We start from the raw sequence: 27,720 nt of genomic DNA on the forward strand, positions 1-27,720 counted from the left end.
GCAGAGCAAAGGTGGAGAAGAAAAAATAACTCTGAAATTCTTTCTTTCCTTCCTTCAATCTTCTCCCTAAAGACTTCTTCGATCACTCACCCCCCCCCTTCTCATCAACCCTCTGCCTTCAAACAGTCGCTCCCAGCAGCTCTTCCGACTTGGCCATGATCTCGTTCTGGTTGGAGTCCAAGCCGTAGAACTTGACCTTCAGCCCGTCGACAGGGTGGACCACGGGTACCGTGACCACGCGGGGGAACTGCCGGGTGGCCAGCTCGAAACGGCTTGTGCTGGCCAGCTCAATAGCCAGGATTCGAAGGAAGAGGGTGGCGAGCTGCTTGCCCAGGCAGGACCGGACACCTCCGCCAAAGGGCAGGTAGTGGAAGCGTCCTTCTTTGTCTTCTCCCCGCTCCTGGCTGAAGCGGTCAGGGTCAAAGGCGTCCACATCCTTGAAGACAGCTGAGGTATCGTGGGTGTCCCGAATGCTGTACATCACACTCCAGCCCTTTGGAATCTGGACTCCCTGGAGACAGAAGGACAGAGAAATTAAGCCAGTGAGCAGATTTGTAAGGGTGCAATCATGACTGCAGGTGGATTTGTTTGGTCTAATCAACGCTGGAAAAGTTTGTAAGTTCTTCATAAAGATCTTAGAAGACTATGTTCTTCTAATGAACCATTCGTTGGAAATGAGATGGCGGATTGTAGAGACCATGACTGTTTGGTTTCCTGTAGTTTGATAGGTTTGATGTTCTTATTCTTAATCAATGGAACTACCAATGTGTAGATTAAAAGACAGAAATTGCAGTTGAAACCAGACAGTAGTCAAATCAGAAAACACAAAACTTGCAAAGATGCTAGATGTGGACTATTACTGGGCTACTCACGTCAAGTTCGAAGGTCTGCATGGCGGTTCTGTAGGCCCCTGAGACGGGCGTAAAGAGTCTCAGCACCTCCTTGATGACACAGTCCAGGTACTTGAGGCTCACGATGGTGTCCAGCCTCAGCTCTCCTTCGGGGCAGAGGCAGCCATTGTGGAGGAGACCCCTGGCTCTCAGCTCCTCCCTCAGGCGCTCCAGGACGGCAGGGTGGCGGAGGAGCTGCATGATGAGTGAGGTGCTGGCGCTGGCCGTGGTGGCAAAGGCGGCAAAGATCAGCTCGATGGTCGACTCCTGTGGAGCGAAAGAGGTACGATACGGTGCGTTGATGCGCTGGTTCCTTAAGCTTTTGGCATGTGATGAGCAATGTCTACTTCAGAGCCCTGTTCACAAGTTCTCTATGTCTAAGAGCTGTGAGCAGTTCAACCAAAGACCCTCCTCAGATTGTTTCATTTTAAGATGTTTTAGTCTCCACTGTATCAGATGATCCAACAGACTATTGGATATAGGATGAGCAATTCTTTCGCTTCTCCTCAAAGGGTTTAGAAAATATGAAACTTTCTAAACACATTGGTTTTTCCAAAACCAATGACTGATATGGAAAGTAAATGTGCAGAACTGTACTGAGGGCGTACGAGTTGATTTGTCTTTACCTTGTGGGCAAGCCAATTGGATTCTCCCACAGCTTCTGATGGGCTAATTGCTTGTCACTTGAATAAAGAGTGGAAATATAGATGGTAGTATTATGTGCTGAGGGAGGGTGGATATTAGCCAAATGCCCAACCATAGCCACAATTACTGTTTCTGAGGTCGTAGAAATGCAAAATTCTGAATTTATGATTGAAGAAATCAGATTTTATCACCCTGTATGTCATAGAGTTTTCAGTGGCATTTTAATTTATACTTTTCAAAATGTGAAATCTTTTTTTTTTTTTTTTGTCAATAATTATTAAGCCAAATTGTGAGCAAACTCAACGTGGGCTCTCGACCTTACTTTGGGCACAAATCCACCCCACACCTCAAGCTTGCCATTTGTTTCGTAACAACACAGGGCCAAAGAAAATGCCAAAAGCCAATACATAATAAAAGTATGTTGTTTTTAATTCCTGAAAAGTACTGTGTTTGGAAATATGAAGTACATATCCAAGGACAACATTTAGCGCGCCATGCCGGGCTCATTATTAAGGTAGTGGAATAAATAACACTGAGGCTGGGCAGCACGATTATAAACCTCTCATCTGCCATCATCTGTGTCAAAACACATCTCTGCCTCGCCCTACCTGTGTGTGTTATATATGCGTGCGTCAGAAAACTGCAGGAGAGTGCTTCAGCTGGGCCTCTGCGACAGGGGCTCCCCAGTTCACTTTGTGTGCGTATTTATATATATATATGTGAGTGTGTGCGTACAGGAGGCCTCTTTCAGACCCCTAGCAGGGGGAGTGTTGACTTATTTTTGGCCCTGGACTTAACCCAGAAACCACAGAGAGCAAGAGAGAGTTGAGTTTCCACAGAATTCCTCAGAATTACTTTAATAGGTAAATAGAGGGTGTGCCTGTCCATGAGTGTGTGTGTGTGTCTTATACTGTTGCTGTCTGCCTGTGGGCATCAGCTTAGCATCCCTTCAGTCAGATTTCACATTAAGATGTGTATCATAAGTTATGTTCATTGCTTAGGTGATTTGTGTGATCGAGTGGCGTCTCTGCAGCGCATGTTTGCACACCTTCTCCTCCTACTCAGGTGGTTTTTGTGCATTACCTTCAGTTCCTGCATGGTGAGCTCGGTGCCGTTCTCTTTGGCGCTCTCCATCAGGACGTCCAGCGCGTCGCTGTAATCCTTCCCCTGGGAACACAGCGGCTTCTCCCTGATGGCCTTCTCTATGCTTTTCTGGAGGGTGTCTCGTGCACGGATACCCTGCAAACACATACAAAGGAAAGTTAGCCTCATTGCTTTTATATAAATTGTCACTAAAAGATACCAACAATTCTTTAAAAGCAGACCATTAATTTCAATCTTACTCTTTTTCAAATCAGTTTATGTTCCTTTTGTGATGTTGAGAACTCAAAAAATGCTTCAGTTATAGAAAGTGAAGTAAAAAACAGAGTGAAAGAACCAGAAACAACAACAGCATAAAGAGAATAGTTTTGTTTTTGGGACACAAACAAATAGGGCCACATTAAGTGATGACAACGTTGGCTAAAGGGTAAAAAGGAGTAGAGGATGTCAACACACACCTTCCTGTAGCCGCTAAACGGCAGGTCTATGGGCAGGCTGAACAGGTTGTCAACAAAGTCCTGGAAGGTTGAGAACAGATGCCTCATCTCCTCCTCTGACACCCTGAATCCCAGCAGCACCCTCACCGCCATGGTGAACGACAACCTCTGGCTCTCCCTGTGGAAAGACAACCAATCAGGACCTCATTCCGTATTAAGATGCACCTAAATGCAATAAATCCTCACTTGCATTCAGCCTGAACTTTTAATTGTGATGTTTCTACCATCATGATGAGGTTTCTGTACGCTGTATTGGTGTTTCTATGGGTTTGTACAATATTTCGACCCACTATGATGGCATTTCTACCTGCAGCAAGATCACGATCCTACCACAGTTTCTAAGCACAATAACAATGACATTTCCATCTCTTGTGAGTACATTTCTACACCCCCACTCTACCTGTAGACGTTGATGGGCTCAGGGTTGGAGCTCCATACTCGGAGGCTCTCCTGGATGACCTGCTGGATTTTCGGCAGGTAGGACTCCAAGGCCTCGTGGCTGAACACTTTGGCAAACACCTGGAGAGACAGAGCAAGAGGCATACGGTGTCATTTAAAATGCTGACTGGGACTGCACCTGTCTGTTCATGACACATGCCGTACTGATAGAGATCCACCCGATTTTTCATTAAATGCTCATAAATTTTATGACTTGGCACACGGACAGAAAGCACAGAGAGAATTTGTTTGAACTAGTTCAAGTCCAAGCGGAGGACAAAAGCAGTGATTAAGCAAACAGACTGTGTACGTCCTTCTTACACTGAGACACCCACACAAGCAGAGTATCTTTCAGAAACCTCCGAGCATGACAAATCCTGACTGACAGGGTGTGTGAACAGATGGCTGGAGGGTTTAAGGAAAGTTTATTCTGCTATAATATTTACATTTATTAGCTCCACCACGGAGGTTTTTAGTCCCATTTGTTTGTCTGTTAGTCCTCAGGACATCTCAAATATTTCACTGAGATGAATAATTCAGTGCAAGACATATTTGGATAACTAAAAAGGGGATGTATGTTGTTGTTAGCCATTGGATGGATGATATTTGGCACAGATATCCACAGTGCATAAAGGATGACGCCTACTGATTTTGGCGATCCTCTGACTTTTACCTAATGTATCTCAGCAAGTATTGGATGGATTGCCATGAAATTTGGTATATTGGCATTCATTTCTCCCTCAGGATGAATGGATTGAACTAAATTAGGTGGCACGAGCAGATTTTAAGGACAAAGCTACAGTTTACTACTATATAAATAGACGGCACTGCTTTAGTCCTAATAGCACCCGTCTTTCTCTTTCCTGTCAGATCTCTGCAACAGTTTCTACCAATCAATCCCTCTTGAATTATACTGAATTATACCTAGACAAGACTTTCCATCGCGTGTTCATTGTTATTCACATTCTGTGATGCCCATTCCTTATTCACCCCCCCGGCTCCCCCCTCTGCAGAGACTTATACATTGTGGAGGTTTTCCCCTGTAGTCAGCAGAACTAGAATGACAGGCAGAAAGAGCAAGAGAGAGGAGGAGGGGGGGGGGGGGTTAAGTCTTTCCTGGCTGCTCGTAGTATTTTTTAGTATGAATCAGTCACCGGTCGTCAGTGTTGTTTGGACAAATAACATTCCATCTGATTTAACCTCTGAAACTGCCCTTAAAACAGTCTTGGAAATGATTCACAAGTGTAGAACATTAGAGAGGAGAGCGGACTGGACTAGAATAGGGCTTTTATATGAATATGAATCACTAACACTGAGCTATGTTTGGATAAATAAACTTTCTTATGCATTCAGCCTTTTGAGTTCTCCTTAAAACAGTCACAACGTTGCTCTAAATGTGGAAGAGGATGATTAATATCACTGCTGATTGGGCGAAAGGTAAACTTTTCAGTGATGAACAAGAACAGCTGAGCTTTTCAGCATTAAGTTTTAAAAGAATTCGGCGTTAAAAACCGTAGACGACCGTCTAATTTCTTCAACTGAAGTTTCACAGAAGTTAAAAAACTTTGGGGGTTTTTATTCACAAGAAGGCAATGCAGCACATTGTTGAGAAAGTTCAGCGACTGGTACACATGGTTTGCATTTTCTGCCCAATGAAACGAGACTGGAACATTTGAACAAGCAAATTTTATATTAGACGTGAATTCTTCTGTCGAATGATCGGCGGCTGGTCCATCAGCCCCTCAATTCACTTTAAGAGCCTTACAATCGTTCTGGAAATGCTTGTTAAGATGCGGGCAGAGCTTTTGCATGTAGATTTGTTTCGCCTTCTTTCCTTTTTTGTTTGTTTTGAAGTGTTTTTCACGAGCTTCTCTATTCTTCTCTATTTTCTAACCTGCACTAACTTATAATTGCATCTTGTCTGTGGTTTTTTCTCCTTTTATTTTATCGCTGTGGGTTTGTTTTATGACTTTCCTTCTACTTTTTATAACCATGCAGATAAACTAAACTACACGTAACACAATGTACACTTTACTTTTAGTAACTATGATGGGATGTTGGTACATTTACATGCTGAGTCTCCTCGATGACACTTTCTCAAAGTGGCATCTGTCCAGAATTAACCTTTGGGAAACCAGTGCACCACACTGTGTTTGCACTAAAAGTGAACTTCTGCTGGATTTACGGCAGTTTAAGCACATCACGCCCGAAGAAAATGACTCGATTGTGTATTTGGAATATATCTGCCATGTGCTAACACACTGAAGTAGCATGTTTATAAAGACAAAGTGTTCCTGCTTCTTTTCATTGAGACATAATGGAGGCTGAGAGGGAAGAAAGGAGCTTCTAGTGGGATCTGAGCCCAGGCCAGTGAGGGTACATGTGGTTCCTGAGGTCGATGTTTCAGCCACCAAACCATCAATTGGGCACTCGTACTCTTATTTTGTCCTCTACCTCATTTTCCTCTCGTTTTCTTTCTCCCCTGTTGCCCTCTTCCCTCTTTCTCATCATTCCTACCAAACCCTGCTTCCCTCCGAATGAATGAACAATAGTCCACTGAGCTGCTGTGTGCATGAAAGTGTGCATGTGTGAATTACGTGTATGCAATATATATATGTGTGTGTGTGTGTGTGTGTGTGTTAGGGAGTGGTTAGCGCAGATCACAGAGCGCTCCAAGACGTTAGCAGCGCTACATTTCCTCTGCTGCCGCGCCCTGGGGCTGCTGGTCACAGATCAGTTTACATGACCTGCTCTCAAATCCCGACCACAGGGGATTACTTACACTAACTGACCTCAAAACAGTCCGAGACGAAAAACAAAACAAAAGGCTGTCATGGCCGTTCTTTTGTCTGTCGGGCGGTCAGTTTAGTTGTATGAGGATGAGGGGGGGTTTTTTTGGAGACCACAAACTGGATTTGGATGAAACTTAAGGGAGTGATGTATCTATAAACTGTCTTCCCAGTTATTTATTGTCCCATGGGGGTTGCTATGGTTACATGTTCATACAAGGTTGCATATTTACATCTGGCCTATTTGTATGTCATTAAGTCGGTTACTAACATTTAGTTGTTTCCGTCAAATAATCATTAATGTCATTAAAGTAATCTGACTGATTATCTGGTCCATCAGTCATTTATTGAGTCAATTACTCGTCAGTCACTCATTTGTTTACGAAGCTGTTTAAACGTCTGTTAGAGATTTGGTCGGTGACATTCATTCATTTTACGGGTCTCTTCGTCAGTAAATTGATTGGTTAATTTGTCATTTGAGGATTTACTTAGATCACATCAATGGCTCCGCGACGCAGACTATTCATCAGCAAGCGAGCCGGCTGTTAGCTAGCTTGTCGATCCCTCGCCTTGAAAACTGGACGAACGTGTTTCAGAATCATCAGAAAATGTTGAGCAAGATCTCAAAAAGAGAAGAAAAGAAAAACCAAAACATCGAAAGGTGATTGGACAAAATATTGTTTAAGCCAGCGGAGGTTGTGTAACGCTGTGAATTCAGCTATTTCACCCGTCTGCGCTGGATTATGCATAATTGGTCAATTTGGGTGAGTACTTTGCCTTTTCCTCCACACACACACACACACACACACACACACACACACACACACACAGACTGTACATAAATAGAGTGGGAGCAGCAGGGTTGAGCTACTGTAGGACCAGTGAGTGAGTCAGTCGTGTGTGTGTGTGTGTGTGTGTGTGTGTGTGTGTGTGCAGGCAGACGTGAGGCCAAGACTCTGAAAGGTAACTACAGGTCAGACAAACACACACACACACACACATGCGCATGGTATCTCCCTACACAGCCTGGCTGCCAATCAAACACAGTTTTTTATGCAGTGTCACTCTGGGACGTTCCAAGTTCCACACAGGACGGGGGTGGTGGAGGTGGTGGGGGGGGGGGGGCGGTGGGGGCGGTGGTGAGGGATTGTTCAAGTAAAATAGTCATTTCGCTGCACCACAAAAACGTGACTGTCTTCTGTAGCCTGCAGCGCAAACACACAGGCTTAAAGACACACACACTGTCGCACACACACTACCAGGCTCTGACACACACACACTGATATAGTCGCAGACACACACACACACACACACACACAGACACGGCCGTCCTAATAACGTCCATATGTCTTAAATTATGTGAAAGTGCTGCGAGCTGCTGGTTCCACAGACATGTAAAGACTCCTTTATTCTTCTCTCTCTCTCCCGCCTCTTCCCGTCTCTCCCTGCCCCTTCATCCATCCTTTTTTAAAATCCTTTTTATTCCTTTTCTCTCTTTTCTCTTAGTCAAACAAGCGGTCCATACGTCCCCCCCCCCCCCGCCTCTATCATCACTTCAAATCAGAGGAGAATTGTTGGCGAGCTTAAGAGCTTTAGATGTAAAAAGGTCAGAGCAGCCAGGTGAAGTTCATGTTACAACACAAGTCACACAGGAGGCTAAACCACATTATTTAAGCCTGAACTCAGTGCTGGTTTTTAACTCCAGTATTTCCATTTTACGAGACTTGAGTTTTCACAAATATTGCTCTTTTTACTCCACTGAACATCCCTGCAGTCGCTAGTTGCTCTACAGTACAAAAAGTACTGCACTTAAGTACAATCTTTTAGGTTTTTTCCACTTTATGCTGCTTTACATTCTAACTCCACTACATCTCAGAGGAAGATATTGTACTTTTTACTCCACTGCATCAATTTGACACCTTTAGTTAGCTACTGGTGGCTGGAACAAATAAAATATAACGCGTTTTATAGATTAAACTACCAAAACAGTGTTTAAATCAGGTTTAATTTGCCCCACTGTAACCAGCTACAACATTAAATACTGTTTACATGTTAAGGCATCAGTAATAACATTCCTATAATACGAAATTCATGATAATATAACATTCTGCATAATGAGTACTTTTTAGTATATTTCCTGACCATATTTCTGAGTATTTTAACATTGTATTACTGTGGATTTCTGCATGGATTTGGATTTTTGATAGTTAGAGCTTTTCCCAGCCAATAGAGGAGCGTGTAATCCCTCAGATGGAGTGGGAATATGGAAATCATCTGAAGTGCAGCCGTGAGCTTTCCTTAAGATAACAGTGGGACATCATGCGTGGTTGTGGGTCTGTGTTCACCCCTCCCTGTAAAAACTATGTTTAAACTCTGCTACAACTCACCATTCATATATCTTTTCTTTAAATTTGACCTTAGAGACTGATAAAACCGAGTAAAAGCAAAGAGGGGACGGGCAGCGTGGGCTGCAGCTCAGTTAGAATTGGCAGTGCCCTCTACTGGTGATGAGCAGAAACACAGGAAACAGACTCACCGTCACACACACACACACACACACACACACAGAGGCGTGAGGGCTGCATGCAGAGCAGCACGCTGACAGAAAGGGAAAGTTGGACTGAACCTCCTGCATGTAAAACACACAGACAGGAAGCAGGTTGAAGATGTCGCGTTAAAAGTGACATTTAAGTTGAGGTCGGTTTGAATCTTTTATTCCCGTCCGATCTCCCTCCCTGTCTCACCCTTCTGTGTTTCTGCTTCTCCTAAATTTAGGGATGGAGGGAAGAAAAACAAGGGGGAAGGAAAATGTGGAGAGGGAAGGAGAGAGGTGGAATGAAGGAATTTAAATAGCGGAGGAACAGAAAAGACAGAGTGAGAGGTTCGTCAGAAGGGTGAAAATAATGAAGCGGCTGCCACAGTCAACACGCTGTGTATTTGCATATGTGCCTTAAAAATCCTAACTTGGATTCACGCAGTGTTATTTCAGTATAAAGGGACATTTTTCCACCGCAGGTGAGGTCTCACTGAGGCCATCTCAGCATGTTTACTACGGCACACTTACTGTGTATTCTGTCAGTTTATACTGCCGAGCCAGGCGGAGAGAGACCGGGCCGTTCATCTTATATTTAGTTTACTGTGTAAACTGAGGCAAAGAAAGGTCACATGTACTTTAGTCTTGTGTCGTTCGAGTTAGGTCGACTGAATATGGATGCCCTCCCCCCATTTCCTTGATATGAGTGAAGAAATGTGTCTTTAAAGTACTGAACGCTGCCTATAGAAGTCTTGTTATAACTGACTCACTGGTTCCAAATTCTGAAGCATCTCCAGCTCCTGACTGTCCACGAGCCCGTGGGACTAAAGCCTTGATATGGTATGAAGTGATAAACCTTTTTTGATGTTGTTTTCAGACAACGATGATGTGTGAGTCCTGGCTGGCCCCGTTTGGCCCTGATTGGCCTGTAGTGGAAAACCAGGCCGCTGTGGCTCTTTAGAGGGAGTTGGTTTCCTAGCTTAACACGGGGTTATATGGAAACTGGCTGGCTCCGTTGATCCACCAAAGGCTAATGTGCTGTGTGAAGATTGTTTTTCCGTACGAAAACCACAAGGAGGGCCGACACACACACACACACACACACACAGAGCAGCAGTTCTGGTCCAGTGGGTCAGACAGTAAGCCAGTCGCTCATTCTTTCTCTCAGTTGATGTTGTTTCACTTCTGTCTGTTGACTTAGTTTTATTACCCAGAAAACAGGAGGGAGAGCTGCCAACCAACCCCCCCCCCCCCACACACACACACACACACAAGCCTTGAAAACAGCCCAGCTGACCTCCCTGCCCTCCGTGCCACGCTTTCCGTCTCTCTATCTGTGTGCTGGCCCCCTGTAATCATAATGTCGTGACTTGATTCCCCTGTCGAGGCGCCATTGAGCAACACTGTAAGCCTGTCTGAACACACAGAGCAACATGCGTTACTGTAAGGGCCAATCAAGTCACTTGAAGTGTTGGTGCACCTCAGTCAGTGTGGGGACGTAGCTCGTAGTGTCATAGAAAAATGTAAAAGTTTGCATTTGAACTGGATGGAGGTTGAAATACGTTTATGCTAAATCAACTTTTAGACATTTATTTATATGAAGACGTAAGATTTTATTATTGGTCAAAATATGGAAAATTACTATTGAACAACCGGGGATGTCGTAATGTTGCTATGCTGCCGAGTGTATTCAAGTCTGTTTTTTAGCGTCTTTTAAAGTCTAGTCAACCTCTGCAATGTGACCCTTCATCAGGAAGGTCAGAGGTCGTTGACAGAAGCAGGTATGAGATTGTTCGTCTTGCTCAAAGGCACTTTGGCGGTGTGGTTGCTTAGCAACGCAGGGCTTAAACCTACGACTATGAGCAACGTTACCGACCTTGTACCCGTCTCTGTATCTGGCTGTGTGTGTGTGTGTGTGTGTGTGTTGGGCCCCCACAGAAAGCCCCTCTTTGTGCTGTGTTGGAGGCAGCCTTCCTAATCAGGGGTCATTACATGAGGTTAGTGCAGGGGTCTCCAGGGAGAGGAGAGGGGATCAGAGCCCAGATTAGACCCAGCCGACCCCTCACTGTCCCCGGGCACCACGGTAACGAAACCTGACCCCGCCTCCGAACCCATCCAGAGGATCCAGAGAGAGAAAACTGGAGACTGATTTACAGGAAAACACACCAGACTCTGCTTCTTGTTCTTCTCGTTCTGGTCCTTTGTGTGTATGTGCATCAAATGTGTGTGTGTGTGTGTGTGTGTGTGTGTGTATGTGTGTGTGTGTGTGTGTGTGTGTGAGAGAGAGAGAGGGAAGGTATGTGCCCCGGGGATAACGGGATAATAAGAGGGAGAGGTAAGTGGCTGATTACCTGAAATGGTCCTGGCACAGAAACGAGAACGAGAGAGAGAAAGAGGGAGGAAGTACAGAGAGACAGAAAAAGACAGATTGAGGAAGAGAAGAGAGGTAATAGTCAGAATCAGGGAGGAAGGAAGCAGAGAAGACCCCCCCCCCCCCCCTCTCTCTCTCTCTCCATGCAGATGAGTGGAGGAGGGGATGGAGTGACGGAGTGACGGAGGAGTCGTTCTCACGCTTCAGTGGCCAGAACGCTGCTGATAAGCCTGAGAGGACGGGATAGCTTTACACTGATACTCTCTCTTTCTGTTTGTGTGTCTGTGTGGGGAAGAGTGTGTCCTGCCTTCCTCATTGTGCAGCAGGTGACTCAGATGACTGTGAGTGTGTTTTTATACCTGCACATTACACAGCCTCTACCACCAGTCTAAACCCACTAAATCTGCAGATCCTCCAGTAAATTCTCTCCTCAGTTTCATCATTTATTAGACATGAACTCCTCCATAGTTCTGCTGCAGATTTAATGCGGTGTGGAGAACCAAAGTAGAGTTTAAAAAGCGGTAAGATGTTCGGCCGTGGCTGCAGGTACAGTTTGACTTATTAGAGTGTTTCTTCAAAAGGTGGAGCGAGACATGTATGTAGTATTAGCCTTTCCATTAAAGGGTTACGGAAGTCCTTCTTCGTGCAGTTACCAGCGTGACTGTGATGCCGACATGTTCCCCTCCCTTACCCTCACATGTATGTGTGTGTATCCATGTACGTGCGCACGTCCTGACCTTCCTCCTCTTGCGGTGGATGTCTCCGATGCTGTTGGCCAGCGAGTTGGGTCCCAGCAGCGTGGCGGTGCTCTGAGGCCAGTCCACCGTCACCAGCGTGTGCTCGCCCATCAGCACCTTGCGCACGTTCTCGGCGCCCGTCACCCGGATCAGCGGGCGGCCCAACAGGTGGGTCTTGAAGACGTTGCCGTACTTCTGCCTCCGCGACGCGTGGAAGCCCGACCCCTGGACAGAGGGACAGAGAGGAGACCAGGCTTTTAACGAAAACAGAGAGAGGTGTCCTAAAAAGGTTAAGTAACTATTTCCATCAGACAAACAATAATAACTCTGCAAGAGTGTTGTAGGATTATTGATCAGTATTTGAGACTCAAACGTTGCTTCACTTGGAGCTGATTCTGCTTTTCAGATCTAAATTTTTAGCCCATCAAACATCCGACAATATTAGCAAAGATCTGCTTTTTGTTCACCTTAAATCACCCGGTGTTTTAATCATATCACCATCACTGATGCCGTCATTCGTGCTGCATTTTCACTTCACGAAGAGTTTTATTTATGTAAGAAGGCAGGGACACTTAAAACCTTGGAGGCTGAAGAAAGCGAAAGAAAAAGATGAGGGAGACTGCCGAGGAAACGATGTGAATTTTTGCAGAAAGGTGGAATTCCCCTTTACCAGAAGAGACGCACAGCAGAAGGTGTGAGAGGACAATATTTCGAGGAAATCCCCAAACACTCCACCCTGTTCAGCTGATGCTTTTCCTGCCCCTCCGGTCCGTGGAGATCCCCCTCATCTCCGACTTCTAATTTCCTAAGATTTTTGTTTCTCCTTCTTTAAGCTCACTTTGACCAGAACGGACAAACGAACCCTTCAGTGTCACAAAAAACAAGAAAAAGGAGGATGCTCTGCTCCTTCTCCTCCATCTGTAACAAAACAAGCTGCCAAATGATGCTGATGGTAGAAAAACCAGAACCTTTCAAGTTTAAGCTCTGCACGACTGATTTTTACGCTTGTTATTAATCTCAAACTGCCTTTTAGGATCTGACCTTCCCTCCAGCTTTGATCTTCACCTCTAAAAGCTCTGAGTACGTATTTTTTCTCTCTCTGTGGTTTGGGGCCCAAACAGACCATTTCTGGTGAGTCCCCACATGCTAAAAGTTACTGATGTTTCCATCATCTCGTATATACGCTGAAGGTAGCAGAGGATTAATTCAATGAAAGCTGATTCAGGATGCCTTCAGGATGTGATCTGAGTTCGGCTTCAACATCGACCGATGAACAGTCGAGGTTAAAGTTTCTCAAAACATTTTCAGCTCAGGCTTCAAGTACAGTAAATTAAATTTCTCCTGCAGAAAGACGCGAGTGAAGGAATGTAAAAAGATCTCGATGTGGTTCCTCAAGGATTTCATCAGTTTCAGCCTCAGTTCATCCTTTTTTCAGCCTCTTGAAATATCGTTCAACACTTTTGATGTTTATCTAGTACGAACAGATTTAATGGACACAAATCTACATGTAGGATCTGTTTCACATTTCCACTTCAGTTGGAATAAACAGAAGAAGAGCAGAAGAGCAGAGATAGCCATCCATCCCAAGGCAGGAGACAGCGGACAGAAACTCAACCTGAATCTACAGAGAATCCAAAGAAGAAGACGCCACAGTTGACAGCTGATCCAGAGAGACCAGAGCACATGAAACACCACAGCAATAAAAACGGGCTTGTAATGCTTCAAACTTCCTGCTGCAGAGGTTACAGTCAACATCTTTGCCCCCTTTTTTACTCTGGGACCCACCAGAAGAAGCCGCACTGCCTGTTTCGGGGCCCCTGCCCCGCGGTTTGAGCAGCCCGGCCGTCAGTAAACCCCCAGAGGACCGGAGCTGGAGTCAGTTAGCGAGCTGACCTGAGTTCAGCTTTGACGCTGACCTCTAAACGGTCCGGGTCACGGCAGAGCGAGAGGGAGCCGACCCCAGAACTGTAAATGGGCTGTTTGAGTGAAAAGAATATATATCAGCCGGAGGGCAGCTTACTGTGTTACACACACACACACACACACACACACACACACCAACCCTCGCAGACAAACACATCATTCACACACACACACACATACAGTTAAAACACACATGCATGTACACACACTTCAAATTCATAAAATTCACCCCAAAAAAAAAAAAAAAGCGCGCAAAGCAAACAAACACGCGGAGGCCGAACTGCAAATTGCCGTGACAACACTAACTGGTTTGACCCCAGTTTACTCCTGGGGAAAGAGATATGTACACACACACACACACACACACACACACGGGTAACATATGTAAACAGCACTATGAGGTCCCACATTTATATTTCTGCATTATCGAGTGCTTTTTAAAAACATCATGTAGATACGAGCGAACGTTTTATTATAACAGGAAGTCACATGAAGAGCTACTGTAACCGTCACACTACAGGAAACCACCAGTGTGTGTGTGTGTGTGTGTGTGTGAGAGAGAGTGTATGAAGCATACGTTTGTGTGTGTGTGTGTGTGTGTGTGTTCAGGGACTAATTTTAGCAGGTAGTTTGTTTCCTGTTTGAGACACACTTCTCACAGCAGTGTGTGTGTGTGTGTGTGTGTGTGTGTGTGTGTGTGTGTGTGTGTGTGTGTGTGTGTGTGTGCGCAGCGCTACACATTTATCCTCACAGTGATTCGCGGCTCAGAGTCCTGCAGCGAAGCCTTGATACAGTTGATGCAATCAAATCAAAAGCGGCTTCTGTCGCTTCAAGAACTGGTGAAAAAGGAAGCAGGAAACACAAAACCAGTGTCGACGACACATGAACAGAAGCTGTCGGTTCGGTGCTGAAACGATCGTCCGCTTCCTCCTGTGGATCGTAGGACTGTTAGCTGCTACCGTCACGATGTTTATAAAGCCTCGAAGCCGCAGAGTGTTGTTCCAAAATAATGGAAACACTTCATCAACCCGAGAAACAAAGATGTCTGCTTTGAAGGTGGGCCATGTGCTCTGTTGCCTTTATTTCTGAAGTATTCTTGTTCATCCCAGTAAGTTTAATAAACAATACTGCGGGTGTGGAGGTACACACCTGAAATAAACATTTTCCTTCATATTAACCTATTATATTGTGCAGGTCTTTGTAGAAAGTAAAAAAACGTTGTAATCCAGGGTCGATTCAGTTTGCTGTTCTTCTTGACCTAATGAATCATTTACTGCAGTTTTTTGAGGCTTTAATTCACACAAAGACTCAATCGCAGAAGCGCTTTTAAACTCCACGTGTTTCAGTGGACAGGTGCGGTTTTTTTTCTTTGTCGCAGAAAGCAAAGCGAAAAAACACCTGAAAAGACGCAGAGCGAAAGACCTCGTCGAGCCACGAACAAAGACACACGGAGGCGTCTGCAGTCTCGCCTGCGCAGCTCATCTCGTCCTCCCCTTCTTGCGACGCACCTCACATCTTAACGTTTTCTCTGTGTGAACTCGGCCCAAATTGAGCACAGATGCTTCGGCCTCTTTGCAGCTCCGTTAGCCGTTTCATGTTGCTTTGAAAACTCTGATTGCCAGACTGCTTTTATAGATGAAAAACGCTGCTAATTAGCATTCAGCCCGACACGCACCCACCACCTCCGTAACCGTGTTTGTCACTGCGCTTAAGCTACTTCAGATGTTAAGACCTTTTCATGAGGCGCTGACGTTACTTTATTTACACCGTGCATTTTGGAGATTTCCTATAAAGATTTACTCAATATGCATCTCCTCTTACAGCTGCAATGCATTCTGGTCTACGTCCTGCTCCTATGATGCATTTATTCCTGGTGCAAAATGGCGACTAGAAGCGGCCGCTCTTTGATTTTGAGGGATTTCACACCAACGCCGGACATTTAAAACCCGCTGTTCAGATTGCTGAAACTTTTTCTGCCATTGACTTTCATCCTAGTTACTGGAAACAGCCTCCTGAATGTGGCCAATCAGGTCGATTTGTCTTTTATTGTGAATATCTTCAAGGACTCATTCGGTCTTTTATCCCTCGTTCCTTCACCTTTGCAGATTCCGGTTTCTTTTTCTCTCTCGGTCGATCTGTCTGGGTACAAACTGTTGACCTGAACTGTTTTCACAGCTCCTGTACACTTCCTCTTTTTACTGTGACACACACACACACACACACACACATTAGCGCACACACACACCAGGTCGCCGGCTGGCCTCTGGAGCCCTCGGGGTGTGTGTGCGTGTAAGAGTGGGGTTGTTTTCCAAGCTACATTTTGCTGCCACATGGATGTAGAGTGGTTTAGTATGTCTGCCTGGCAGGCCTGCTCACACACACACACACACACACACACACACACTCACACACACACACACACACACAGTCCAATTCGAAGGGAGTTCCTCAGGCAGCCAGACAAGGCTCCCTTTCACACTCCAAGATACAGCATCAGATTGGGCCGATTGTGTACTTTTTGTGGTGGTGTGTGTGTGTGTGTGTGTGTGTGTGTGTGTGTGTGTGTGTGTGCAGCTACGTGCATTATGTGTGTATCTCTTCATACATTTTCTCTTTTCCATTTCTCTCTATTTTCTTTTCACACACACTCACACACATCTTGGCAGGATACTGGAGGTTTTCGTCTGTCTTATTCCCCACAAGAAAATGGAAAAAAAAAAATGTGCGTAAATGTGTTACACTAAAATAATCTGTGTGTGTGTGTGTGTGTGTGCCAGGGGTGTGGTCTGGATGACATTTAGCATAAAAGGTGAGAAGTGTACACCCCCCCTCCCTCCCAAATCTGGCAAAACACACACACACTGCAAGCATGGAAAAGTTGTGATGTAATGACGCCACACTTCTCTTGCAGGAGAACACGTACATAACCGCACACGGGATCACACACACACACACACACACGTACACACAGTCGTAGACGTCGCCGCGGAGACGCAGGCGTCACAGCTTCACACTGATTGCGCAGGCTGAACACACACTTTCCCTCCAAACTTCAGTGAAGCGAAGTCTCTCGCTGTAAACACTCGCTTAGTTTCGCAACAAAAAAAAAAAACAACCAACAACCCAGAAACCAAAATTGCGACCACAACATTACGGCTGATTCTACCGCCGAGGTCACAGGCAACAAACTCTGATGTGAGCTGAAAACCATAAAGAGGTTTTTCTCCTAATGGCGGCGGGCACAAAGTTTTTTTTTTTTTCTTGTGGACGTGTCGCCTAGCAACTAAGAGAAGAAGAAGCCGGCTGCGGAGGCACAGAACATGATGTGTGCATGTGTATGTAAAGAGACCAGAAATCAAGCGCCGTTTCTGCGTTGTTGTTGTTGTTGTTGTTGTCACATGAATTGTGTGCTTGTTGTTTGTGTAATTCACTGAGAGTCCACAGATAAGATCCATTATTGAATGTATATTTTTTCTAGTTTTGTGAACATGAACATTAACTTTAAACAGTATTTTAGTCAATTTTATTTTAAATAATTCCCGTATAACCAGTTAAGTCGTCCGGTTCGTTAGGTACGATAAAACTGACTGTTAATGACGATCGTTGTAGTTAATAATTACTGCTCTATTAAAGTGTCTTTAGGATGTTTAGGCTGCTTTGTTCTCCAGTACGCTTAAGAGGAAGAGCCACTAACGGCCCCCGACCCCGGGTCACGTTTAAATCAGGGACATCGAGGCTTCAGTATGCTCCTAATTTCACCACAGAATCTCTTATTTTGAAAGTCCCACATTCATCTACACAACAAAGCCTCCAACCTCACGCTTCCTCACTCCAACTGCACACGACGACGGCCTCTTCTCTGTCAAAGCCAAATATGTCCAAATTTAAAATCAGACTTTTTTCTCTCCCGTTCAGGTTGAGAGCAGCGGATGCAGCTTCAAACTGGACTCTGAGGCGTCACAGAGCTGCGGGTTAAGATTTAGGATCAGATTTAAGGTAAAATGAAGGTTGTGTCGGGGGGTTAAAGGTTACGCACACACCAGTGAAGGGAAGGAAAGTGTGTGTGTCTGCCGTCTGGACAGGGCTGTTCTTGTAACCAGCGATGTACCGCGTCCACAGAGTCCCTTTTATATTTTTTGAACAGAGATTCATCAGATATTTTACAAGAACCTCAATAAAGGAGGGAGGGGGGGTTAGTGGGGGGGGTTCAGTGAGGATTTTCCACACACGCCATCCAAACACTCACACAAAACCTTTCATTACACACTCACATGCACTCAGAAATTCTGCCACTGCGATCACAGAAAATCTCATAAAACCTCCGTCTCTCTTGTTCTCTCTCTCCACACACACACACACACACACACACACACACACACACACACACACACTGTCCGAGCAGCGCTAGCTAGCGCGCCGGCCGTGCTAAAAATACCCCCGTCTGTTCTGTTGGGGTTGGCCTGGGGGCGAACCTGGGCCCGGGCTTATAAATGTCCTCTTTGTAGCGCAGTGGAAATGTCCAACAAATGACTCTTTTATTAGGGCAAGACAAAAAAACACAGCTAATTATGTTTACTCAGATCAACGCCGCGGCTCAACCACCACACACACACACACACACACACACACAGCGAGAGAGTGTGTGTACATTTGGAGAAGTTATAAAACAGAAATATTGGGGTGACGCTCGCAGAGGGCTTTTCTAGAAAAGAGGCTGAGGGGGAAAACAGTAGCAGGAAACGAACGACAGCATTTCTGAAATAAAGAGTCATTTACCGGCTCAGACGCTTGTGTGATGCTGATACATTCAGAGGAGCTGCTGTCGTCCTCCAGCTGAAGTGATGTGAATGTTTGCATCTGGTAATTGAATGTGATGTATTGTGCGACAGATATATTCTATGTATGCATCAACTGCATGATGCACGTGAATGAAAACTCAATGTTGGGTGATATTTTCTGGGTTTTTTTTCCAATGTTGCAATGTAACCCGCTTAAAAACATCCACTAAATTCTTCTGTTGAAATAATTTGCAGTAACATAAATGCTTTACTTTAATTTATATTCTTCCTTTTGGAGGCATCACTGTTAGTCGTGACGTCACCGGCTCCTTTACGTAGATTTGATTGATCTCAATCGGTCAAATTTGTCATAAATTCCACTGCGGCCGTCTGTTTTATTGCAAATCGACTCTCAGTTTAGCTCGCGTGTTAGGAAACTGAATTCTTTTTACTATCTGGCATGAGTGTTTTCTTCAATGCCCTCCGTATTTACTTGAATCCTAATACACGAATCTAAGGGAGGAGATGTACTGACTGGTTACTTCTCTTCATCGCAGGTGTGGAGGCTGTCGGTTAATGATTAGAGGCGACGAAACAACGCGAGGTGACGCATCTTCGTCAGCAGGCGAGTCAAATGTTGTCGGAAAATGACGCGGGAGAGGTAGCGTAAAGAAAAGCACGTCGCCCACAGAAACTCAAAATGCTTCGGCCGAGAATTCAAAACGCTGAACGCCGAATGCAGAAACGCACAGATGGAGCCAGAAATGGGTCCAAAAAAAGGTTAAAAATGAAAAGCGAGAGAGCAGCAGCAGCAGAGAAGGAGCAGAGAGAGGAAACCAGGTCAAAGGCTGTGAGGGAATTCCTTCTTTCTTTTCAGGTGTCAATCATTCAGCCGATGCCAGAGATACCAAGGAACCAGTGTGTGAGTTGTTATATGTGTGTGTGTGATTGTGTGTTTGAATGGTACGATAGGTCCTCGACTCGACAATGAACCCCGTCCCTTTGCGGTCACGCCACCACATCAGAGGGACGAAAGAGAAGAAATGAGAAGGCAGGATGAGAGAAAGGAAGAGAAGGAAGGGAAGAGGAGGAAAAAGGGAAGAGAGATAAAGAATGGAGGAGGAAGGAGGAGAAAAAAAAGTGAATGAGGAGAAGAAAGTGTGAAAGAAAGAGGTGAGCGCCAGAGACGGAGCGAGAGAAAGCGAGCGCAGAGCGTGGCGGAGGAGGCGGGGAGATGGGAAGGGTGCTCGTTTTTCAAAAAAGGACGGATTAGCGGAGAAGGGCTTCGGATGGTTCAGCCAAAAAACAAGGAAGAATAGAGGGAGAGGGAGAGAGAGCAGGAGGGAGAGAGGGAGAGAGAGGGCTGGCCCCTGACCCGGGGACATTATAGGAAGGGAGATTATGGTTGTTCAAAACTCTCTAAGCACTCACCCCGGGACCCCAGCTAATACCCTGACACACACACACACACACACACACACAAACGGTCGTGTTTCCATCACTTTCGGGGACATTACATTGACTTACATTCATTCCCTGGAGACTAAGCATAACCACTACGTGCCTAAACCTGAACCCTTACCTCAGCCTAACCCGAAACCAAGTCTTCACTCTAATTTTGCATTTCGTCCCCATAAGGAAGGCGAGTCCCCACAATGTGACTGCTGGAACAGATTTATGTCCCCGCAACTTTATTAATACCTGCCCACACACACACACACACACACACATACACACACCTCACCTATAAGCGACTCACAGTGTGAAACAAGGACGTCTCATTGTCAACAAATCCCATAAAAGACGTACAATGAATGTATCTCCTAAAAAATATTGTGTGTGTGTGTATCACAGCCTGATATTATTCAATTATTATCTATTATTACTATTAAAAACAATGAGTCACACTGTTGAACACACACACCGCAGTTTATTTTGACTCAATCCCACATACATAAATACTAGAACACCTTATGTGTATCAGTCCGCCGCTGAAAATAGTCCCCAACAGAAGCACTATTTACTCCCGTTCAATTAATGTTTGCTAAAAACTACAGCTATTTTGGGAAAATACTGAGCCTTTTTGTAATTTTAAATGAAAGTATATTTATATTTTCTTCTTCAGGTGCCACAAACAGCGTCGGGGAGTTGTAAAGTGTTGAGAAACATTGTTGGTTTTTGGTCTTTCCGTGAGATTTGTCGACAATAGAAAACAAAAAGAATAATTCCACATTTATCTTTGGAGCGTTTACACACATACGCAAACTGGTATAAATGCGATTCACACACACACTCATTGAGAAAGAGAGCTTAACATCGGGCTCTATACTCGGCCAGGGACAAGAGTGCTGGAGGAGGGAGCAGTGTGTTCTCGGGGTGAAAGAAGGGGCAAGGGAGACCGCTGCCAGCACCTCCTGCTAATCTGAACAAGAGGAGGAGGAGGAGGGAAGGATGGATGGAGAGGGAAGAAGAAGAGGGAGAAAGATAAAAGCTAGATGGGGAGCGACGCTTTCACCAAAAAAAGAGTTACATTTTTTATTTATGTACTCTTGTAGTCGCTGGATCCTTTGGCGATAAAGCCAAAGTCAAAAGTGGAGGAAGATGAGCAAAACATGGAGGGAGGTGAGGGGGCGGCTGTGAAAGGGATGGAAGAGACGGAGGAGAAAAGATAGGGGATGGAGGAAGAAGAGACGCAAGACGAGTTTTAAAAATTCAAGTGCAGAGAGTTAGAAAAGACCGATGAAGAGAAACGGAAGAAAACGAGAAAACGAACAGCAGAAATAGATTTAGAGCCAAATGATAAAACGGTAACGCGATGGACGAAGGCTACTTATTTAAAAAAGGTAACTTCTCAGAACAAGAATAACGGTAACGTGTTCAACACTTCAATAAATTAAATGAAAAATACTAAAATATGGGACAAAAAATAAGAGCGATGTGTCGAAAAGATGGCGAGAAGCTTTAAAAAGAAGTTAGAGGGGTGTGAGAGGAAGAGTCCTCGGAGGTTCAAGGGTCCTGCCTTGAATGTTAACACTGTTACACACACACACACACACACACACTTGACAGTTTCCTGCCACTCTTGTAGAAATAAAGAAAGAAAGAAGAGAAAGAGCTGATGATTTGGTGTTGTAATATGAGCTCATACACTCCTGTGCATGAATGTGTGTGTGTGTGTGTTACATCTACATACACTATATGTTATGTGACTTTGAGCTCATATAGTCGTAGTATTTCCATTTACTGTGTGTGTGTGTGTGTTCGCCTCAGGACTGTGTAACCGCAGTTATGCAGCACACAGCATGCCGGACCGCAGTAATGGAGCCTACTATAGATGAAGCCACCGGGCCTCACAATCCCGGCTCTGTCTCAGCTAAAAGACAAAGACCCCACATGTGCTGTGAACCAGAAAAGGCTATGAGGTTAGTTTTAGGATTCAAATCTTTCGCCGCCCGACTCCCCGTCAGATCGATCAAACATAAAGATTTTTCTAAATTCTTAAATCGGCACTTGCTGTTGGAGTTGGAGCTCGTTAACGATGGAAATCAGAACAGAAACTGGCGCAAGATGTTTAAAAAGACAAGTGTTAAAGAACAATAACGATCATTCACTTATAACACTGAGGTATGATTGAGTCACGTTTTCAAAAGCGTGGAAGTGGAGTAAAGGATTGGTTGAAACGTAAACGTGAAACCTCTTTAATTTCTATCTGACAACTTATACATTATAAACCATAAACCGGGTGCTCCTCTGGTGCAAAGCTGCCTTCAAATGCAACTCGTGACATTGTATTTTGGACACGGAGAGCCGAAGACATGCAGTGGCGCGCTTATCATAAATGAGTTTTTTTTAACGTACACGTCAAAACTTGAAGCTCCCAGAAACTTTCCGCCAGCGAGGTTATGAAAACCACATTAGACGGCCGTTCAAATTAATTGTCCTCATAAAGACGACTGCACTTGAAGGCACCACGAGATGAGACTAAAGGTTAAAAAAAAAAAAGGAAATCATTACCTTCGGCCGATCCTTCGCTGCCTGTTAGATATTGAGGAATTTGGTTTGTCAAAGTGCTACCAGAAAGAGCCCGGAGACAGCAGGACAGGTGTAGAAGAAGAAGAAGAAGAAGAAGAAGAAGAAGAAGAAGGAGAGAGAGAGAGAGAGAGAGAGAGCTGTCATCACTGTGTGAGATGAGAGAGTGTTTGGTCTGCAGGACTGTTATTACTCTGCCCACCGTCATTTACACTTCATCACTGCAAAACAGACAGAGGCAAGAAGACAGGCTGGCAGACAGACGGTCAATGCATTACTGTGTGTGTGTGTGTGTGTGTGTGTGTGTGTGTGTGTGTGCTGTATATATGCATGTGTATGTGAGCTCATGCTAAAGTTTGTCCAAACTGCTGAAGGCCAAATTTTATCAGAAAGAAACAATCACTGATAACACTCCCTGCATAGAAATCAACTGTTTGTGTGTGTGTGTGTGTGTGTGTGTGTGTGTGTGTGTGTGTGTCTGGCCCAGGCTCATTCACAAACTTAAATCACACAACACACACGAACACACAGTACAGTCTGAGTCTCTGTGCCATGTGTTCATTTCCTCTGGTCTGACCCAGATTCAGTCCAGCCTGTCTGCACCACATGCTGCATGTGTATTTGTGTGTGTGTGTGTGTGTGTGTGTGTGAGGTATCAGGACCAAACCAGGAGAAGCCATATCCAGAATCACAGGTTTCCCCTCGATGACTGGGAACCACATCAATGGACGTCTGAGTCTGTGTCGATATCGATTCTGTCAAACTCGCGCTGTGGCGGACCCCGACACGCAAATAAGGGAGTTTTTTTTTTTGTGGAAGATTGAAACACTTCATTACCCAGAAATCTTAAGACATTGTATTAGTAAACTGTACATAATCCAAAAGTTTGTTTTTAAGTTCACATTTAAACCATCAATTAACTCAAAACCACGTCTGGGAACTTTGCGCTTTGGGGACCTCAAGTGGCGGCAGATGGTAACTGCTTTCAGTTCAGCACTTATAAATCACGTCACGTTATTCCAGACAAATACGTTTTGACATAAAATCAGCCAGTTTCTGTTTAGAAACCTTGGATTTGAAACTTTCTCTTAGTGAAGAAGTTTCAACATCGTGTTTGAGTTTAATTTTTAAAATCCGACAAATCTTTGCAGTGTGTTTCGTATAAAGCAATGTTCATTTGGACCCTAATGTTGCAGGAAATACAGGAAAAACCGATGCCATTTATTTGTCACTTTGAGCACTTTTTAAAACAAAAAAGTAGTAAAACTCTACACAACGTAATTAAATCCCTCCAAAAAATGCAGCAAAGCTTAAACAAATTGTCACGTAAAACAGAAATGTATTTTGTATGTTTCTCTCTCGAAAGGTAGCTCCATCACGTGAACGTTTTTGTACAAGTTGTTTCATGTTTGTGTTCATAAATCACATTTTTATGACTGCAGACATTTTAAATTTAAATTTACACGTGTAGAAGGGGACGTCCATGCTTTGTGTGTAGGTGCATAACTGATGTGTGTTTGTCTCGGTATACACATGAATCTGCACCATGTAGGTAGTGTTTCAGTGTGTGTGTGTGTGTGTGTGTGTGCTTGGCACCGTCCCTTCAGAAAGCTCCAGCTCCTAATGAGAGCAGACATTTCTTTGGCAGAGTGACCATAAAACTATTTCTAACTGCAGATCGCTTTAAAATGGATCCGTCACAAAAATGTGCTTCTGCTGCGTGAGTCAAGTTAAAAATATACTGTGTGTGTGTGTGTGTGTGTGTGTGTGCATACTCACATTTTAACAGAAAGAGTGTTTATGTCAGAAATCTGGACGAAACGTTGAGGGAAAAGAAAAAGAAAATAATGAAACTTGAACAAGATGCAAGAAAAAAAAAGTTACTTTTTGACGGTTTGTTTGTCAATTAGACATTTGATGCACCTGAATACGGACTGCGACATATTCCTACATAACTGCCTCTCGTTCACACACACACACACACACACACACAAACAATCAAACACACCATCTGCAGCCCAGGAGTCGCCTGTGTTTAGCAAAGATCAGTTTCAGCTCATTGTTCAGCTTTTTCGGTCCGTAACTTTGCTGTTTTGGTTCACTCTCATCGCTCTCTCGCAGCAGGCAGCTGTCTTCAGATGTTTAAAAGCTTTAAAAACTGATCATTCACAACCGAAAACAGCAGACAGACACAGTTAGCAACTAGCTGGCTGAACGTAGCGCAGCGTTTAGCCGCTGAAGGAGTCGGTAGAGACCAAAAACAGAGCTAAAAGGAGCCAGAAACACGACTCCCAGTGAATGATAATGTCGCTTCCTAACTGGAAATGAGCGACTGTTTGCCATCTCAACTTAAAAGGGGATAATATGTTTCAAAAATGATATCTTTATTATTGCAGATTTAAGCGTTAAATACACGAACAAACAAGCCAAGGGAATACTCGATATTATTAACCTGAACAGTTCGTCTCAATCAATAAGTCGAAGCAAGACGCAACAACCGTCCTTGTTTTTTTTAAGTGTAGAGAACGATGAAGCCCGCTGTGATCATTTGAAAGTGGACTTCTGAAGCTCTCAATCAGATGCTCCTGTGAAGTGAAGTAAATGTACTGTGTGTGTGTTGTCTCTTAATCGAGACCGTTATGGTACAAAAACACAACGTCTGCCACTTCATGAACTTAATCAAATGCTGCGTCTTCCCCGACTCGTCTCAGAGCACGTCTGACATGTCGTCTCATCGAGCAGCTGAAACATAAGACAGCATCCGGGCAAGAGGGTCCCATCAGACCCCCAACCCCCCCCCCCTCGTTCCTGTTCCCACAGCGCAGACGATGATCAGCCCAGCATCTCTGCCTCTCTCATACATGTAGTTTCACAATATTCATGAGGCGTTTCAGTGACGACATTAACTACTTAACTTTCAGATTAGGTCAAGACCTCGTCCCATTCTGGCCCCTGAAAGACGCAAAAGACCCCGACCGAGAAAAACTCTCCTCACTCTGCAGATTCTTCCAGAATTTGCTCGGCTTGTGGGGACATTTGGTCCTCATAAGTACTCAGCCTTTCATTCCTCTATCTGACTGACACCCCCCCCCCCCTTTTCCCCCCACCTCCTCCTCCTCCTCCTCTCGCCATAAACTTGGCCGTGGGCCTCGGTTGCATTCCGGGAACGCGTCTCACTCGGTGTCAGATGTAACGGAGAGGAGCACCGCGAGTTCAAGCCCTGCACACGGCCGACGTGCCTCCGCTCGTCGCGCCCCTGCTTTGCCCCCCCCCTCCCCATTTGCTTTTGTTCTTGAGCCCCCCACCCACGCTCACTCTCTCTCTCTGTTGCTTTTTTTATTTGCCCCCCCCGCGTGCTCCTGGGAGCCATCAGTTCACACTGACAACGGCTGCTGAGTAGCGGGACTCACGTGCAGCCCGGTGAAGCTTTCGTCTCTCAGCTGATAAACGTTCCTCTCTGCCCTCTTTGATCCACAGTCCTCTCTCTGTCTCTAAACAAGCGCACATTCAGACACATTCATAGTTCCGCCTGCGCACAAAGGATTGTGGGACTTTTCCTGATTGATCAGGAGCAAATATGCTAATTAGAAGTTAGTCAGTTCCTCAAGTTTGCCCGAGGAGTGAAGCATCAGCATCCCGCACTGAAAGCTTCGAAAAGTTACGAGCTACACGTGCATGTCACAGGATGTCCTCCTTTCAACAAGAGGAGGAATCTCTAACTGGATGATGTCTGAGACACGCAGCATGCTGGGAACTTGGAGTCTGGAAGCGGCCACGATGAGGGAGGGAGCGGAGCTGCAGCGTCGGTGCGCAGCAGCGAGGAGGAGGAGGAGGAGGAGGTGTGCGCTTTACCCTCATCTTAACCCTTTTACCCACGAAACCTCTTTCTCTTCCTCATTCTGTCTCTTAAATAAACAACAAGCACATTCTTCTCATTTTTGCATTTTAACTTGAATTCCAAACAAACAGCGAGACGTGCTGCAGTGTTGCGGATGCGGCTTCTGCACAGAGACACCAGCTGTCACTGACGGCCCCCCCCCCCTATCAGATATGACCGGCCGCCTATCAGCCTGACTGCAGCTCGACCCCTCCGCGCACGGAGAGTCGCGCCGCGGCCGGCTGACCCGACACGCTCCCGTCTGCGATAACAATAAAGAACTGATCTGATCGCCTGACGGGGCCACAGTAGAGTGGAAGAGGGGGGGGGGGGGGGGGGTTGCAGGGCTATAAACTAATCAAAAGTGAAGTGAAAGTATTCGATGGTCGCCGCGCGGACTGCAGCCGCAGAATGAATGAGTTTAAATGTACCTAAAGACACTATTTTACAGGGACAGCGAGCCCCCGGGCTGAGACGAGACCTCACGAGCAACACTGAGCATCATGGGATGTTGAGCCGAGCTGATGAAAGTTGTACCGCGATGGGGAGTTCTGTGGAAAAGGCTCCACTTCTCTGGCTGCCTGTTTCACCAACTGGATTAACGACAGACTCGGTGAAGGTGGGTGTCGGGATGACCTCACTGTCCCGCTGCAGAGTAACTCATCACACTGAGACCCTCTGAAGGAGCGCGCGCGCGCAGAAAACCCGCTGAAAAGTGTGAAAGTGATGAATGAACTCAGACCGCGAGATGTCAAAAAAACACTGTAGAAAGTGTTAAAGAAACAGATAAGACGGATAAAGTCCCGCTCTGTCCCCGGCGCAGACACCGGGACCCGCGCTGACCCAGACACCGTGTCGCGCTCCACCGAGCCCCCCTCCCCCCCTCCAAGCCCAGAGGACGCGCTTACCTGCAGGAGCCAGTGGCAGGTCTCGCCGATGAAAGGGAAGCCCATGGATCCTTTGGGCATGGGAAGCTTGCAGTTTTTATCCCGCGTGGCCGTCCATCTAAGCTGCCACAGCTGCTGGGAGACCGCGAGGAGCAGGGCCATGGACACCAGGCAGGCGGCCAGAGTGGCCAGAGCCGAGACCAGGTCGAAGCTGTCGAACAGCAT

The 27,720-nt window shown here is 45.4% G+C and overlaps 1 protein-coding gene across 2 annotated transcripts; it reads right to left on the minus strand.

Moving 5' to 3' along the window:
* Window positions 1–118: 118 nt before the first annotated feature.
* On the minus strand, window positions 119–27,720 carry cyp26b1 (cytochrome P450, family 26, subfamily b, polypeptide 1). Of its 2 annotated transcripts, XM_070929777.1 has the most exons (7): window positions 27,517–27,720; window positions 12,002–12,226; window positions 3,534–3,652; window positions 3,095–3,251; window positions 2,619–2,774; window positions 873–1,157; window positions 119–511 (listed from the first exon to the last, which is right to left on the minus strand). In XM_070929777.1, the coding sequence occupies exons 1-7, from the start codon at window positions 27,718–27,720 to the stop codon at window positions 119–121; spliced, it is 1,539 nt and encodes a 512-aa protein (XP_070785878.1). The 2 variants fall into 2 exon arrangements, with proteins under 2 accessions (XP_070785878.1, XP_070785879.1); XM_070929778.1 differs by lacking the exon at window positions 12,002–12,226.

This window comes from Enoplosus armatus, chromosome 23, assembly GCF_043641665.1.
Source record: "Enoplosus armatus isolate fEnoArm2 chromosome 23, fEnoArm2.hap1, whole genome shotgun sequence".
NCBI lineage: Eukaryota > Metazoa > Chordata > Actinopteri > Centrarchiformes > Enoplosidae > Enoplosus > Enoplosus armatus.

Bases quoted from the DNA above. Each gene is read 5' to 3' on its own strand.
- cyp26b1 (XM_070929777.1), bottom strand. From the start codon at position 27,720: ATGCTGTTCGACAGCTTCGACCTGGTCTCGGCTCTGGCCACTCTGGCC. The intron at 3,653-12,001 runs GTCAGGACGTGC...CTGTCTCTCCAG, and splicing joins TCCACCGCAAGAGGAGGAAG to GTGTTTGCCAAAGTGTTCAG. The intron at 512-872 runs GTGAGTAGCCCA...TTCTGTCTCCAG, and splicing joins TGCAGACCTTCGAACTTGAC to GGAGTCCAGATTCCAAAGGG.